The 16,716-nt window shown below is 40.1% G+C and overlaps 1 protein-coding gene across 1 annotated transcript in view; it reads right to left on the bottom strand.

The window, feature by feature from the left end:
• Positions 1-16,716, bottom strand: part of exoc4 (exocyst complex component 4) — a 554,471-nt gene that overhangs the window by 477,128 nt on the left and 60,627 nt on the right. Inside the window, exons 5-6 of the mRNA XM_072241246.1 lie at positions 14,673-14,916; positions 11,623-11,800 (exon numbers count right to left, since the gene is read on the bottom strand). Coding sequence (XP_072097347.1) covers positions 11,623-11,800; positions 14,673-14,916 — 422 coding nt within the window. The remainder of the gene's footprint in view (positions 1-11,622; positions 11,801-14,672; positions 14,917-16,716) is intronic.

Raw genomic sequence — 16,716 nt, 5'->3', positions numbered from 1 at the left:
AAAACAAAACAACGATGACATTTAGTGCAAGGCAATTAAGGTGTACATTTATTGAGATTCAACATAGTTCCTTTCCAAGTACTCCTACTGAGCAAATGATTTTTTAAAAAATGGAAGTCACTTTGTTTTTAATGCCAAGTTTTGAAAGCAGTTATGCCTGATATTCACCTGAGAACAATGATTACCGTTATTACAGCAGTTAGCATGACACTATTACAGTTTGGAGTTCAATCCTGGCATTCCCTGTAAGGAGTCTGTACATCCTCCCCATGGAATACATGGGTTTTCTCCAGATAATCCAATTTCCCCCACAGTCCAAAGACATACCACTTTGTAGGTTAAGTGGTTATTACCAATTGTCCTGTAATTAGATTAGGGTTAAATCAGAGGTTGTCAGGACGGCTGGGAGATGCAGCTCGAAGGACCATAAGGGCGTATTCTGCACTGTATCGCTAAATAAATAAATGATTAAAATCTGGTTTTAAGGTCTACTTTTCGGATTATTTTGTGGAAACAACACAACAAGAGTACAAGACAGTTGTGATAAAACTGTTATAAAACTGCAGTTTTATAGTGAGTTTCATCAGAAAGTCCAGATGTAAGTCCAAAATGCCGACCATTCATTTTCCTCCACAATTGCTGCCTGATCTGCTGAGTTCTTCCAACAGTTTAAATTCTGTGCTATGAAACAGCAGAAAGCCTCATCAAACTCAGAAGTATTTGGACTGACATTTCTCAGGCAGGTAACTACAAGTTGGGGATCAAAAGCTGAGGAACGGGATTTGGTCAAGTAACATTTCATTATACAGCAAACGAGTCAATAGCACAAATGGTTTCCCACTACGCTGCAAATTTCTGCGATTCACTATGAGGGGTGATAGCCAGTATAAAGAGGCAAAGGATAAGGGTAAATAAACATGGGCTGGTAAGGAGCAGGTGAATCCAACAGAAGAAGGGTGGATTGGTAGATGGAGTGAAGTGAAGAATGGAGAAGAAGAGGCAGCAACAGAGGCTGGGAGGTCATAGATAAAGGCAATAAGGAGATGCAGATTATGGAGTCTGATAAGCAGGGAAAGTGGAGAACTATCAAACATGGTTAATGTGGTGGGCTAGTGGGAACAGCGGGGGAGAGAACAGAGTGGAGGGAAGACCACGTGAGTAGATGTGGGAATGATGGTGTTAAGCTATAGTCGATGAACAGCATCCTGACATAGGTGTTTGTGTTGTCTAGATGGTCTAAGGCCATGTGAAGAACCATTGAGATTGCATCTGCTGCTGACCTATTTTGGCGATAGGCAAATTGCAGTGGGTCCAAGTGTCACGCAGGTTAGAAACTACTAGAATGTCCAGCAGTCTAACGAACTGAGACGGCGCGAGCTGAGACACGAGCTGGGAAGTCACCATGGTAACAGCTCACATAAAAGTTGCTGGTGAACGCAGCAGGCCAGGCAGCATCATTAGGAAGAGGTGTAGTCGACGTTTCAGGCCGAGACCCTTCGTCAGGACTAACTGAAGGAAGAGTGAGTAAGGGATTTGAAAGTTGGAAGGGGAGGGGGAAATTCAAAATGATAGGAGAAGACAGGAGGGGGAGGGATGGAGCCAAGAGCTGGACAGGTGATAGGCAAAAGGGATACGAGAGGATCATGGGGCAGGAGGTCCGGGAAGAAAGACAAGGGGGGGGGGACCCAGAGGATGGGCAAGGGGTATATTCAGAGGGACAGAGGGAGAAAAAGGAGAGTGAGAGAAAGAATGTGTGTATAAAAATAAGTAACAGATGGGGTACGAGGGGGAGGGGGGGGCATTAGCGGAAGTTAGAGAAGTCGATGTTCATGCCATCAGGTTGGAGGTTACCCAGACGGAATATAAGGTGTTGTTCCTCCAACCTGAGTGTGGCTTCATCTTTACAGTAGAGGAGGCCGTGGATAGACATGTCAGAATGGGAATGGGATGTGGAATTAAAATGTGTGGCCACTGGGAGATCCTGCTTCCTCTGGCGGACAGAGCGTAGGCGTTCAGCAAAGCGGTCTCCCAGTCTGCGTAAGGTCTCGCCAATATATAAAAGGCCACATCGGGAGCACCGGACGCAGTATATCACCCCAGCCGACTCACAGGTGAAGTGTTGCCTCACCTGGAAGGACTGTACACATTTTAATTCCACATCCCATTCCCATTCCGACATGTCTATCCACGGCCTCCTCTACTGTAAATTAAAAAATGTGGTGTCTGCTGAAAGAACAAAGTGACTGAAAGGATTTTTTTCTATTTGCAGATAGTTCTACTATATTGTGATTGTTACATTCCTTGGAAACCTCAGAGTATAGAAGGTTGTGTTCTAGCAAAACAGGGCACGGTTAAACAGGTTTCCTGTAAACCAATGTGAAGAATGTTCCTAATCCACTAATCGTGTTATGAACAATTTATGTGCTGAAATGTGCATTTTAGTAGTACTACCTGCACAGTGAGTAGAAATAGTGAAACTAAATTCAAATGTAAAAGTCCACTGGACAAGTAGCTGAAAACATAGTGTTACGTACCCCATAACTGGGTTGCCAAACCAGCAGAAATGGACCACTCAGTCGGAGTCTGGATTACTGGAACTAAGAAAGTTTTATTAAAGAAATAAGCAACACAGTACTCTAATCAAAAGGATAATAAATACAACAGTTCAGCAATGATAAACACACATGTACACAGAACTAGGATAATAGGATCAATCAAGCTCTATCGTCGTCTAGGGGTAAATGACCAGTTTCAAAGTAACGCAAAGTTCAGTTCAGTTCACAGTAATCACTGCCGTGCCGGTGGACAGCGGGGGGAAGGAGAGAGAGGGCGAAAGCGAATGAATATTCAAAACGGCTTCCACACAGACCTTCGATATTCCTCGCAGTCAGCTTTCGGGTGAGCCCTTTGTAATGTCTTCTGAGGTCACCGACTGTGACCCCTCTGTTTCAGATACGATCGTTCCTCAGCGGTGAACCCAGCACCCAGGCAAGGGTGGACACACACCAGGTTCCTGCCGATCATACCTTTCTACCCTGTGCGTCTCTGGCTTGGTCCCGCGACCAGCCCTCCAAAAACTCCCACCGACTTGTGGGAGGCGCACCGCTTCCAGGGTCTCGTTACCTCGTGGTGTCGTGTGTGTCCTGCCTTAGCGAACCTGTCCCTTTTTATCCCCCTGCTGGGGTATCGCCTGTCCATCACACTTCAAACAGTTCAGGGTTCAAAAAGGAGCCGATCTTGACAGTTCTCAGACCAGTGTCTCCTTCCGTTAAACTCTCTCGTCTCTTCATTAACATTTCCAAATGCTGCTCCATTGTCTTCCTTATCTCTCTTTCTCCTGAAGACAGGTGGCAGATCAACTGTTGATCCCACTGGTGCCAGCACAGGACAGTTAACATCTTAGTCTATGTGTATTTTTTGTAACCCTCTTTCGTCACAATAGGCTTCACTATGAGGCGTGATAGCCAGTATAAGAGGCAAAGGACTTCCATATTTGACTGCGTATCCTGAAATTCTTCGATATTCTGAGGTGTGAACCGTTGGGCATTGATTAGTACTATTTGATCCAGGGTTTGTTCGGCTTTACAGCTTACAAGAGTGGATGGTCAAGCTGAAAAAAAATGAGCAGTGCTTCTCATTTCACTTTGCAAATGTACTGAGAGCCTACAATGGAACACTAGAGTTTATTTTACCACATCAAGTGCTACCAGCTGCGCAAGATATATGCAATCAGATACCTTTCTATTGAAGTTCTTGAGCTGTTTTGATATCAGTTACAAAATTATGCTGTAGTTCATAATATAACTGCATATCAACACAATGTACAATGTGTAAATGACATGAACATTGTGAAAAACAAAATATTTTAGATAGTATATCCTGAATTATTTACTTTATTTAAAGTATAGCAGAAGTGATCCATTCTGACAAATAATAAATATGACGATTTTGATTATAATTTAAGATGCTTTGCTGAGACAGGAAGCCATAAATACCGCACTGCATACTGCAAACCAAAATCTCCTGAGTTCACAAAACGGGCATTAAACACTTATATTCAGACCATGTTCACAACATAACAGATTATTCTGGAGGGAGAGAGAAACCGGGGAACTTTCATTTGAAGAAAGACTGGATGAACTGGGCTTGTACTCGTTGGAATTTAGAAGATTGAGGGGGGATCTGATTGAAACGTATGAGATCCTAAAGGGATTGGACAGGCTAGATGCAGGAAGATTGTTCCCGATGTTGGGGAAGTCCAGAACGAGGGGTCACAGTTTGAGGATAGAGGGGAAGCCTTTTAGGACCGAGATTAGGAAAAACTTCTTCACACAGAGAGTGGTGAATCTGTGGAATTCTCTGCCACAGGAAACAGTTGAGGCCAGTTCATTGGCTATATTTAAGAGGGAGTTAGATATGGCCCTTGTGGCTATGGGGGTCAGGGGGTATGGAGGGAAGGCTGGCACGGGGTTCTGAGTTGGATGATCAGCCATGATCATAATAAATGGCGGTGCAGGCTCGAAGGGCCAAATGGCCTACTCCTGCACCTATTTTCTATGTTTCTATGTTTCTATTCAAGAACAACTCAAATTTTCTGCTCCTTAAGTGCCAGCTGTGCAAAGTGATAAGTAACTGTGCAATCTATTGATGGAGTTCTTAAACTACTATAACAAGTTTTAAGAGTATTCCCTGTTGACAAAGACCATTTCAAAACCAAGAGGCTGTTACTTGCCTCCCAGCTGCCTGCCATTGTCAACACAGTGATGCAATTAGGCAGGTCAGAATAATAACAACTCAGTGGAGTGCTGAGAAACAACATTTAAAACTTCTCTTACCAGTAAACTGTACATTTGAAAAAAATATATTATGCACTCCTTTAGGGAAAACGATTAGTTAAAGCAGTGAAATGTCTATTTGCAGGTTCAAAGACATATATCTTTTCAAGTGAAATAAGAACAATTTCACTACAGCATGGTACAAAGTAAATTTATTATCAAAGTACATATACGTCACCACATACAACCTTGAGATTCATTTTCCTGTGGGCATACTCCGCAAATCTACAGAACAGTAACTATAACAAGATTATTGAAAGATCAACCCGAATGCAGAAGATAACAAACTGTGCAAATGCAAATATAAATAAATAATGAGAACATGAGATAATTAGATAAAGAGACATTAAAGTGAGATCATTCGTTGCGGGAACTTTTCGATGATGGGGAAAGTGAGTGTAGATATCCACTTCTATTCAAGAGCCTGATGGTTGAAGGGTAGTAATTGTTCTGAAACGTGGTGCTGTGAGTCCTTAGGCTCTTGTAACTTCTTGGTAGTGTCGCTGTCAGCACAATGCTATTACAGCTCAGGGCTTTAGAGTTCGGAGTACAATTCCGACATCGTCTGTACATCCTTCCTGTGGAATGTGTGGGTTTTTTCCGTGTGCTCCGATTTCTTCACATAGTCCAAAGATGTACCAGTTAGAAGGTTAATTGATCACTGTAAATTGTCCCATAATATGGCTAGGATCAAATCAGAGGTTGTCGGGTGGTGCAGCTCAAAGAATTGGAAGGGTTGATTCTGCACTGTATATCAAAATAAATAAACAGATTTCGGGAAGTCAAGATAGCTTGCTAGCAACAAAACAGCGACTTCACCAAGGTTGACTCTATTCCTTCAACTCAACTCTGGTTTCCTGAATTCCATTATAAACTGCACTTTCAAATCTTCCTGGTACCACAGTTCCTGTGGGATGATCACAGATTCTCTCAAGCTTAATGCATTTAGTAGGTGGGTCAGGAATTAGATTTCACTTGTGATACATGGCCTCCTGTGATCAGAGATCGGTGAGTTTAATCACAAGAGATTTCGCAGATGGTGGAAATCTAGAGTAACAGACACACACACACACACACACACAAAATGCTGGACGAGCTCATCAGTCAAGCAGCATCTATGGAAAGGATTAAAGAGTTAACATTTCAGGCTGACACCCTTTATCAATGATGATGAAGGATCTCGGCACAAAATGTTGACTCCTCATTTCTTTCCACAGATGCTGCCGAATTCCTGAGGTCTTCCAGCATGTTCTGTGTGTTACTCTATGATTTTAAATGTAACATCAATAAAAGGATGAAGAATAGCATCCCAGAAAATAATAATTCAATGTGCATGGCTGCATGATACAGTTCTTAACAAGAGCTTCCCAAAGTTCACAACCACAAACTCTTCCAACCCAAGAAGTTACTGAAGTAATGTAGGCAACACAGTAGTCAGCAATTAAAAGACTATAACCCAGTTCACAAATGACTGGATCATTTGGCTGCAGTGTTATCTGAAAGTTAGGTGTTAGTCAGGGTATCAGAAGCTCTCTACTCAGGTGTACTGTATAGTTTAAACCCTGAGCAGAGCTCACCTTGCGACAAGCAAACCGGGTAAGGGTAGCAGAAATCACTCCTCAAACAGAAGATTACAAAGGTTTATAGATCAATTGTGCCAAGTGAAATATAATGTGGGAAAATAATAAATTGCCTAGTTTGTAAAAGAAAATAAAAGGAGTACATTATCAAAATGATGAGAAATTACTTGATTTGATGGATTATATTTAATATTTAGGAAAACTAACAAATTGCTATTGATGTTTTATGAGGGGAGATGACCAACACGAGTTAAGCTTCAGTTATCTAAACCACTGGTGAGAACAAGTCTGCAGGACTGTGTAGCATTTGTCCCCTTATACATAAATAATTTGAAAGCAACTCAGAAGTTTACGAGAGCAATACTTGGAATATTTGAGTTCTTTTTAGTTAGTCAAACTTTTAGCCCAACTTATCCATGAGGACCAAGATGGCCACCTAAGTTAGCCTCATTTACCCGGGATTGGCTCATTTCCTACTAAACCTTTCATATCCATGTACCTGTAGAAATAACTTCCAAGCATTGTCATTGTACCTGTCTCAACTACTTCTTCTACCAACTTGTTCTAAAGACACATCATATCCCGTGTGAAGAAATTGCTTCTCAGGTCCCTGTTTAATCTTTGCCCCTCTCAGCTGAAGCCTATCCCCTCTAACATTTGACAAGGGAAGATGAGACAGACTAAACTTATATCCATAAACAAGAGAAAATCTGCAGATGCTGGAAATCCGAGCAACATGCACAAAATGCTGGAGGAACTCAGCAGGCCAGGAAGCATCTATGGCAAAATGTAAGTCAACATTTCGGGCTGAAGTCCGTCATCTTATATCCATTGGAGTATCAAAGGACAAGAGGAAACTTGGTTGAGACCTACAAGATCCTGATGGATATTGACAGGATTGATGTGAGGAGGATCTCTCCTCTTGTGAAAGCATCTACATATTACTCTTTAAAAACTTGTGATCTTCCATTTAAGACAGAGGTGAGACATTGTTTTCCTTTCTTAGAGGGTCGCAAGTCTTTGGAACTCTCTTCTTTCAAGGGTGGTTGAAGCAGAATCTGACTATTTTTAAAGACAGAGATGGATCAATATTTCATAAGCAAGGGGCATTGAAGCTGTGGCTGAACAGCAGTGCAGTTCAGCTTAGAATCAGATCACCATTGACATACTGTAGTCCTTGAGTTCCCATATGCAAAATCAGATGAACTAATGAAGGTTGCTAACCTGAAATATTAACAGTTCTCTCTCCAGAAATCACATCTGAATTGCTGAGCATTTGCAGGGCTTCCTACTTTTTATAGTGGATGAACTAAAGTGCAGAATGATAATCCACAAATTAATTTCACAATATGACGCACCAAAATATGAAATCAAATATACTATCTATAAACTGCAAAGGATAAACACTGCATTGTTTTTATCCAATCCCACTCTCATTTAAAATCAATTAAGTATCTTCAGCCCCATTCCCTTTTCTCCACACCATTCAGTGTCAATCTTTAACTTCATTAACCTGTGTGTTGCTTTTCCCAACAAAAATATAATTTTCCCACGATGTTTTGCATCAACTCATCTTCTTGTTCTTTTCACAATTCTTTTGTAATCTTCCGATTTTTTTTTCACTTCCTACATCTGGAAACTTTCTGGCAATACATAATTGAATTTTAAAATTGACAAGGCTGCAAAAGAATATTGTTTCTAAATACCAGAAATATGTGTCTGTATCAGAATAAAAAGCTGCTAAGATTATATAAATGACAGCAAAAAGTTCAAAGTTCAATGTAAATTTATTATCAAAATACATACATGTCACCATATACAACTCTAAGATTCATTTCATTGTGGGCATACTCAATAAATCCACAATAAAATAATAACATAATGGAATCAAACGACTGTACCAACTTGGGCATTCAACCACTGTGCAAAAGACAACAAACTGTGCAAATACCAAAAGAAAGAAATAATAAGAAATACAGACCCAGAATATGAGAAGAAGAATGCTTGAAAGTGAGTCCGTAGGTTGTGGGATCATTTCAATGAAGGAGTGAGTGAAGCTGAGTTAAGTTATCCTCTTTGATTCAAGAGCCTAATTGTTGAGGGGTGATAACTGTTGCTGAATCTGGTGGTGTGAGTGCTGAGGCTCCTGATAATAGCAGCGAGAGGAGAATATGACCTGGGTGGTGGGTGTCCCTGATGATGGATGCTTTTTTCCTGTGGCAAATCTTCCTGTAGATGTGTTGAATGGTGTGGAGGGCTTTACTCATGATAGACCGGGCCAAATCCACTACTTTACTATAGGATGTTTTTCCCTAATTTCCTAATACTTGTCAGGCCTACAAAAAATCTTTCTTTAGAATCAACAAATCTTGTTTATCAGTATTCATCTTTGGTTTTATAGCTTACAAAGTCTTCTGACAGATAATCCTGATGGTACTTCGCAGTTTCTACTAACAGGTCTAGCAAATATATTTGTGAGTATCCATTTCCTTTTGACATTAAAACAGTGAATGGAAATACACTGAGCAACTCAAGACATTTGCTGTCTTATCTGTTCTCTCCATCACACACATCGGCAGAAGAACTCTGTGTCGCAAAGAAACCCGTTCAATACATTTGTATGGAGAACATCGTTCCAAAAATGTGCCATTGCAACAAGAAATTATTAGGAAAATATGCCAGACTTATTTACATTGAACCTTATTTATCGATCAATCAACTGATTTGCATTTTATAACCTATTTAATCAGCACGGTTCCACAATATTAGGAGCATGTACTTAAATGATTTACCCAGGGCATGCTGCTTAAAAACTTCTTTGAACTTCAGCTATAATTCATTAACAGAAAATTGGGACTTGTCTGTTGTTGCCAACTTTCTGCATAAAGGAAGAAATGTGTCCAGGGAGCCTCTAACTTACTCTAGGCATTCAACCTACCAATTAAACAATGCAACAAAAACTGTTTTTACAATGTATTACTGCGATTTGACAGAGAACATGTCTACTTAAGGATTCTGTGGAAATCAATTTCACCTTTCCTGAATAAAATTGGGCCATTTTCACACACAACACCCAGAACGATAAGTGTCAGAAAGTTGTTACCTATAGTACAGCGGTCCCCAGGCACCGGGCCGCAAAGCATGTGCTACTGGGCCACGAGGAAACGATATGAGTCAGCCGCACCTTTCCTCATTCCCTGTCATGCACTGTTGAACTTGAACATAGGGTTGCCAAATGTCCCGCATTTGCCGGGACATCCCGTATATTGGGCTAAATTGGTTTGTCCCATACGAGACGGCCCTTCTCCCGAATTTTCCCCGCTAAGATAGAGCGTTCCTATGAAACCGTTCGTGCCAAAATGGAGCAAAGTGAAGAAGCAATTACCATTAATTTATATTGGAAAAATTTTTGAGCATTCCCAGACCCAAAAACTAACCGACCAAATCATACATAAAACCTAAAATAACACTAACATATAGTAAAAGTAGGAATGATATGATAAATTCACAGCCTATATAAAGTAGAAATAATGTATGTACACTGTAGTCGGGAAGATTAAGCCAAAACCGATTTGTGGGAAAAAAATCGGTACATACGCGCATATGTGACGTGCGCACATAGGTGCCCGCTCAAGGCTTCATGGTCATGGCAGTCTTTCCTGAGGTAAAGTGTCCTGTATTTGACTGCTATTTTTGTCCCTTATTTGGGAGTGAGAAAGTTGGCAACACTAACTGTAAAAGACATGTTGAGGTGAGTTTAACCCTACCTGAACACCGCCCACCGCGCGCCCCCCCCCCACCCCCGGTCAGCAAGAATATTGTCAATATTAAACCAGTCCGCGGTTCAAAAAAGGTTGGGGACCCCTGTTATGGTATGTACCTTTGGGACAGGAGACAAAGATTCAAATACAGCCTTTTTTCAACATGAAGTGCATAAGAATTAACTCAGAATGTGTAATCACACCAATGCTTCTATTTCATTCGAAGAATACGACAGTGATCTCAAGTAATTAATATATTTCGGGAAGAGTGAATTTCTAACAATTACTCAAGTAATAAGCTGCAAAAAACTGATTTTAAATTTGTTCTCCATATTATGTCAACTTATGTAGTCTTTTTTTTATTAAATGTAAATCAGAGGATTTTCAAAGTTAAATAGAAACTTAGTTCAAATGCAGTAAAACTTTCCTCGACACCAGTTCCTCAGGACCATCATGTAGTATGGGCTGAATAACCTGGTGTACTTTGGCTGCTGTATTGGTTATGCAAACACATAAGCCAATCTATAATGATAAAGATGTAAAATAAAGATTAATTTTACATGATTATTCAAATATCAAGCTTTTACTCAGGGTAGCATGTACATACTTTGATAATAAAATTACTTTGAACTTTTCTTTAAAATGACTCTGAAAATCAGCACTGTGCAGGGAGAAGGGGAAGGGTTCTGATCTGCCATGATTCAACAACAATTTGATTTTGCAGGTCTTTGGTACATCAAAGGGCATTGCTTCTAATTTCTAAAATATTGTTTTCTTTCTTCAAAACATTACAAATATCTGCAATTAACCACTAAACCCGGTATTAAATGTATGCAAAATCTGTACAAAATTTTAAATGATTTACTTTGACACTTCACTATTTCTTGTCAGAGTCACCTTATGTACAGCTATTCCTGTACCTAGTGTCACTTTATGTACATAAATACAATTAGTGTATACATGGTCATACTCGACAGGTACTTGTACATTTGTGTATTATACGATTGTTTTATCTTTATATTTATTGTGTTTTTATGCTTATTGTGCTTCCAACTCCATCAAAAATGATTCCTTCATCATGGAAAGGAGTACAGTTAACGTTTTGGAGCAAACCCAGTCCTGATGAAGGGTCTCAGCCTGAAACATAAACTGTTCTTCTTTCTCTAGATGCTGCCTGGGCTACTGAGCTCCTCCAGCATTTTGTGAATAATTTTCACAAATAATTTAGGGTCCATCTGTAAGATTCATACCAAATACCCTCAAAATATGATTGAAATTTAGCATCAATTCATATCTCTCTCTCTCTCTCGCTCTCTCTCTCTTTCTCTCCAAAATTAAGCGAGTGAAAAAATTCAGCATATGTGAAAATACAGGACAATGTAACTGCCACACACACGTTAGATTAAATGTTATGTTAAGTAAGTGACTTCATTGGCCTTGACTTACCTGAAGCACATTCTGGATCCTTGCCCACACTTCTGCCATGTCATACAGTTTGATTTCACTCATGTTCAAACCAGAAGGCGACACAACCATTTGGTGAAGGTAGCCGAGAACAATTTTATGAGCAGCAGCTACAGCAAAGAATTTTTCAAACAATAATTCTAGCAGTTCCAGTAATAACCTGTTAACAAAATGCAAATGCAAATCAGTCTGGTTAAATACTATCACTTCACTTGACTCCTTTCTAAAGAGGCAAACTGCTCATCTGGTGAGAACTCATTACAGCATGAGAAGAGTACACATTTTCTCCAACAAGGCATTGGAAAGACCGAAGAGAGAATCATCAGTCTCTGCTGCAAACCTCAAACGTATGCTATTACAAGTAGTGTAGACCGGCTACCTTTGTTCAGGTTTGAGGCGTTCCTTCAGGATCAGCCTTCTGCGAATTGTATTAATGTTGTCAAATGGTCACCATTACTTATATTGCCAATAATTCCTGCTAGGTCAGTAATAGATTTCCCACCACTGTCACTCTACTCTTTAAATCAGTAGATCAACTTTCATGAAGCCTATTAATGACAACAAAACGTACCATATTTGGTAGTGTGGAGGAGCAGAGGGGGTACATGTCCACAGATCTCTGAAAGTTGCCTCACAGGTAGATAGGGTAATTAAGAAAGCTTATGGGGTGTTAGATTTCATACGTCGAGGGGTAGAGTTTAAGAGTCGTGATGTAATGATGCAGTTCTATAATACTCTGGTTCGGCCACATTTAGAGTACTGTGTCCAGTTCTGGTCACCTCACTACAGGAAGGATGTGGAAGCATTGGAAAGGGTACAGAGGAGATTTACCAGGATGCTGCCTGGTTTAGAGAGTATGCATTATGATCAGAGATTAAAGGAGCTAGGGCTTTACTCTTTGGAGAGGAGGATGAGAGGAGACATGACAGAGGAGTACAAGATAATAAGAGGAATAGATAGAGTGGATAGCCAGCGCCTCTTCCCCAGGGCACCACTGCTCAATACAAGAGGACATGGCTTTAAGGTAAGGGGTGGGAAGTTCAAGGGGGATATTAGAGGAAGGTTTTTCACTCAGAGAGTGGTTGGTGCGTGGAATGCACTGCCTGAGTCGGTGGTGGAGGCAGATACAGTAGTGAAGCTTAAGAGACTACTAGACAGGTATATGGAGGAATTTAAGGTGGGGGCTTATATGGGAGGCAGGGTTTGAGGGTCGGCACAACATTGTGGGCTGAAGGGCCTGTACTGTGCTGTACTGTTCTATGTTCTATATGTTCTTTCCTTGCTACCACTAGTTGTGAAGAGTGCACACAATTAGTTTCTGTCCACTTACATCTTTAGAAATTGTAATCTTATTGATTCTTGGAGAACAAATCTATCAAGACAATTTACACAGGAATGGATATTCCTTACAGCAATGTCGCCTTCAATTTATCACCTTTTCAGAGCAATTAAGTAAGCTTTCTGAGAAAACTGATGTGAGTCAAATTGTAAACATTTTACTCTAAAGTAGCTCGATAAATTCCATACAAAAACAAAATATTTAATGTTACAAACAAGCCAAAATACTTAATTATACTGCATCCAGTGAAACAATTTACTTCCTGTCAGATTATACTGGTAGCATTAAACAGAAGAGGCACAAAAATGGACAGATGAGACAAAAGTATGAGGACATTGAGGTAACACACATAAAATGCTAGAGGAGCTCAGCTGGAAAAGAGTACAGTCGATGTTTCGGCCCATAACTAGTGGCATTCTCCAGGGACTGGTGCTTGGCCCATTACTATTTGTCATCTATACTATAAGAATGATTTGGACAAGAGCGTACAATGTATGATTAGTAAGTTACCAGGTGGCACTATAATAGGTGGCATGCAGACACTGAAAATGGTTATCAAGACTGGAAGTGGTACCTTGATCAGCAAGATCAGTAGGCTGAGAACTGGCAAATGGAATACAATTTTTATAACGATCAAAGTAAATCTATTATCTAAATACATATATGTTACCATATACTGTCTTCAGATTCATTTCCTTTCAGGCATTTACAGGAAAAAATACAAGAGAATTTCACAAAAAACTATAAACAGAAAAAGACTGACAACCAATGTGTAAATGAAAACATACTGTACAACTAAAACAAATAATACTGAGAACTAGAGTTGTAAGTGGAGTACTGCAGATCAGAGGGATCTCAAAGTAGAAGTGCATGGTTCCCCGTAAGTGGCACCACACTTAGACGGAGATATGGACCATAACTGGGCAAATTGGAGCAGTTTAGGTCGGAATTTTGGTTGACAGGGACAAGCGAGGACAAAGGGCCTGTTTCAGTGCTATATGACTCTAAGTATACTGTAATTGATGTTATACACTCACTGGCCACTTTATTAAATACATCTGCTCATAATGAAAATATATAATCAGCCAATCATGTGGCAGCAACTCAATGCATAAAAACATGCAGACATGGTCAAGAGGTTCAGCTGTTGTTCAGCCCAAACATCAGATCATGGAATGATTATTAGTGCCAAATGAGGCAGTTTGAATATCTCAGAAACTCCTAATCTCCTGACATTTCCACACATCACAGTCTCTAGAGTCTACAGAGAATGGTGCAAAAAACAAACATAAAAACAGCCAGTGAGTGGCAGCTCTGTGGGCAAAAACACTTTGTTAATGAGAGAGGTCAGAGGAGAATGTCCAGATTGGTTCAAACTGACAGGAAGGCAACGGTGGTGTGCAGAAGAACATCTCTTAATGCACAACATGTTGAACCTTGAAGTAGATGGGCCACAGAAGCAGAAGACTGGGAATATACACTGTGGCCACTTCTACCTAATAAAGTGGCCACTAGGTGTAGATCTATTTATTATTTATGTAAGCAACACACACAAAATGCATTTTGTGTGTGTGGCCTGAATTTCCAGCATCTGCAGATTTCCTCGTGTTTGTATTATTTATGTTATTTCATTTTCAAATGCTAATTAACAAACCTCAGTTTCTCTTCCCCTGCTCAAATACCGATCCATTACCTTGGTTGATTCTCCTGTGACACAATTTCACCACGCTGATAAGCATGATCTGCGATCTGGGTTGTTGATCGCTTCACAATCTGTTCCAGCTCTTGATTGAAACGTTCTTTAGTTGCTTTGACTGTCTCTGGAATTTTTTTTAATTTTGCCAGAGCTTTTATCAAAATTCCCATGAAAAGTATGCTGTTCTCCTCTGGATCGCACTCTGGATCCTCCTTAATGTCTTGCAGATTTACCTCCTTTACTGTGAAAAGAAACAAAAATCAGTCATGCATCTCAATTAGTATTTTTCTGTTCTTATTAATTTCTTTATTCTAATGAAGCTGTTTTGCACAAAATCATGGACAGCATAACTCTGAAAGAGCTTCTATGTGGTACTGAATCCTCAAAAGCAACTAGGAGATCTGGATGGCAAAGAAGGTAATGGAAATAGGATGAATTAAGTCATGAAGGATTTATGGAAAATCGAAAACCTACAGCCCATCAATTGGCATGCTTATAGTGAATCTGCAAAATAGACCTCTATGTAATTTATCTCTTCAATTTCATCTCAAGGATAAATGCTTCAGAAAGCCTCATTCAATGAAAGCAGCAATATACTATGTAAAGTTCCCATAGGAACTGCAAAAAAAAGTTTCTTTTTCATATTTTTACACTTCAGTTTTCATGCACAATCAGGCCAAAAGAGTACACTGGTACATTACACAAACAAAGTTGGAGCCAAGAGGGAAATATGAAAAGAAAACAATCAGAAAATTTACTGGAATTCTGCTGGGAGACAAACTTGAAAAACAACATACTGAGAGGTTATGTTCAAAATTGATTATGTTTAAAAGGCGATTTGTTCATATGAACCAAAGGCAAAAGATAATTGGATTAATGTTAATGCCAAATTTAGAGTCATGCAGCATTGAAAAGAGGCCTTTCGGCACTGATCAAGAACCCATCTACGTTAATCTCATGGAAACACAAGAATGTGAATGCTGGAATCACAGCACTAAGGAAGATCATAATGGTAACCATTGAAAGAAAGATGAAGGCAGATACAAACCGAATGGGAAAGGGACAAATCTTAAGTATGTAGGTATAGGTGTCCCCCACTTTTTGAACGTTCGCTTTACGAAACCTCACTGTTACAAAAGACCTACATTAGTACCCTGTTTTCGCTTTCAGAAGGTGTTTTCACTGTTACAAAAAAAAATTCAGCGCGCCACGAGCAGTTGCTCTCCCCCGGATTCGGAACTGCATTCTCGCCGGCATTGCTTTAACACGTGCCTGTGAGCAGTTGTTTGCAAGATGAGTTCTAAGGTATCAGAAAAACCTGAAAGAGCTCGTAAGGGTGTTACACTTACGGTAAAACTAGACATAATTAAGCGTTTTGATCATGAAGAACAAAGTAAGAACAAAGTGAGTTTGGCTTGTGGAAACTGACGAACATGATGTTGAAGAGGTTTTGGCATCCCATCACCAAGAACTGACAGATGAAGAGCTGATGCAATTGGAAGAAAAAAGGATAACAATCAAAACTGAATGAGTAATGATAAAGTGCGACTTTAATTTTGAAAGGGTACGCCGGTTTAGGAGATATTTGCAGGATGGTATGAGTCCTTATTAAAGAACTGTGTGATAGAAAAATGCGTGAGGCTCAGCAGTCAAGCAAGCCTTCCACATCAGCCACAGCAGACGACGAAGCTCGACCTTCGACATCGAGGTGGGCAGAGATAGAAGAAGATGAGCTGCTTGCTCTAATGGAAACAGACGATGACGAGATGACACCCCAGTGTCCCACCACCCCAACCCTCAGGCCATGGACGGATACCGATTCACGGAGAATGCAGCAGTAGCTGGGAGGCACACAGCACATCTTTAAGAAAAAAGCCGAAATAAGCATGCTAATTAATTAGGTGCCGCCGACACATAATTGTTGGCCCAGATCAGAGGCGATGCAATCGGCAATCGGCACTGATCTGGGCCGACAATTACGTGCTGGGCGGCACCTAATTAATTAGCATGTTTATTTCGGCTTTTTTCTTAAAGATGTGCT

This window comes from Mobula birostris, chromosome 23 (genome assembly GCF_030028105.1).
Source record: "Mobula birostris isolate sMobBir1 chromosome 23, sMobBir1.hap1, whole genome shotgun sequence".
Taxonomy (NCBI): Eukaryota; Metazoa; Chordata; class Chondrichthyes; order Myliobatiformes; family Myliobatidae; genus Mobula; species Mobula birostris.
Note: the sequence above shows the minus strand (reverse complement) of the source record. Positions and strands in the feature narration are given on the sequence as shown.